This window comes from Neophocaena asiaeorientalis, unplaced genomic scaffold (assembly GCF_003031525.2).
Source record: "Neophocaena asiaeorientalis asiaeorientalis breed wild unplaced genomic scaffold, Neophocaena_asiaeorientalis_V1.1 scaffold1276, whole genome shotgun sequence".
Taxonomy (NCBI): domain Eukaryota; kingdom Metazoa; phylum Chordata; class Mammalia; order Artiodactyla; family Phocoenidae; genus Neophocaena; species Neophocaena asiaeorientalis.
In genome coordinates, this window is record NW_020174809.1 from 196,180 (window position 1) to 197,509 (window position 1,330).

At 61.2% G+C, this 1,330-nt stretch overlaps 1 protein-coding gene across 1 annotated transcript in view; it reads right to left on the bottom strand.

Annotated features, from left to right (window-relative positions):
• Positions 1–447, bottom strand: part of LOC112409981 (ectodysplasin-A-like) — a 1,175-nt gene extending 728 nt beyond the window's left edge. Inside the window, exon 1 of the mRNA XM_024760365.1 lies at positions 1–447. Coding sequence (XP_024616133.1) covers positions 1–273 — 273 coding nt within the window. The 5' untranslated portion in view covers positions 274–447.
• Between the last annotated feature and the right edge of the window lie 883 nt (positions 448–1,330).

Genomic DNA, 1,330 nt, shown 5'->3' on the forward strand with positions numbered 1-1,330 from the left:
GCTCAGGGTGCCCGAGGCGCCGAGGTTACCGGGACCGCCAAGGCTGGACTCGGCTCCCCGCTCCCGCCGCAACTCGGAGCGCAACTCTAGGTAGCAGCACAACGTCAGCAGGTGGAGGGCCAGCGAGAGGCCAAAAAAACCCAGGAAGAGCCGGCAGCTGTTCCCTTCGCCAGCCCGGGCAGGGGCCCCGCGACAACCGCAGCCCTGGCTCCCGCGCTCCCTCGGCGCTGCCGCGGGCTGGAGTTCCCTGCGCTCCACCTCGGGGTAGCCCATGGCCTCCGGAGACACCCACTGTCTGAGGCCCGGGAGCCGCCGCGTCTGGCTCAGTCCTTCGCGACCCCTGACAGGCGGCTACTGTCCTGCCATCGGCTGGGGACTGCAGGGACCCGTTCCTGCGCGACGGAGGCTGGGCGGGACCGAGCAGGGAGCAGCCGCAAGTGCAGCTCCACTCCGAGGGGTGGAAAAGGGAGGAGGAGGGGCGGGAGAGACGGGCGGCTCGGCCCCGCGGAGGGAATGAGGGAGGAGGCCCCGGCCGACCCCGCCCCGTGCCTCAAGCGGCTGCCGGGACGCCCAACCACCGAGCCCGCCAAGCCTTGGCGCCCCGCCCCATGCCGTTCCACCCGGGGCCTTCAGCTGCGGGGCGGGGTCTGGGGGCGTGTGGGTTCGCCTCTGCCCCGTGGCCCCACCCAGCTCTTCTCGCTCACCCCGTTCCAGTTGGTGACTGCGGCTGTCGTTCATCCCTGGACTCCGCCCCAATTTAACCCTTGAGCGCCAGTACGGGGTCGGGGGCGGGGAAGGGGGGGAAGAGGAGGGAAGGAGCGGGAGGCTGAGAAGAATTGGGGAACCTGGGAAGGAAAGTAGAGCAAAGAAAAGGAGGCGGAAACTAGTATTAATAGAAATGTTTGCAATTAACTGCAGTTGTTCATAACATCATCCAGTACTTATCTGTTGCTTTCAATCTTCAAAGCGTTTAACAGACGTTAAACTAATTAAAACAGTTTTGTGTTTGGAATGAAACCATGCCTGCTGGGTTTGCAATCCAATGGCGCGCCAAAAGAAAAGGAGACCCAGTAGCCTGAGAGCCAAAGGGAGTGAGAATGAGGTGGGACTGAGACAGCCCCACTCCTGGAGTGAGTCTGGGGCCTCAATCTAAGTGACGAAGAAGTCCATCTGTGCCAGGTGGAACTGAAGTGATGCTGCCTCACGCAGGATAAACAGTCCCCTAGGATTTCTTGGTATATTAATTAGTTCAAAGTATTGATCCCTTTACATGTAGAAATTGCTGTACGAGAGAATCTACAGCCAGTGTAGTTTTCTTCTTCCACCGCAG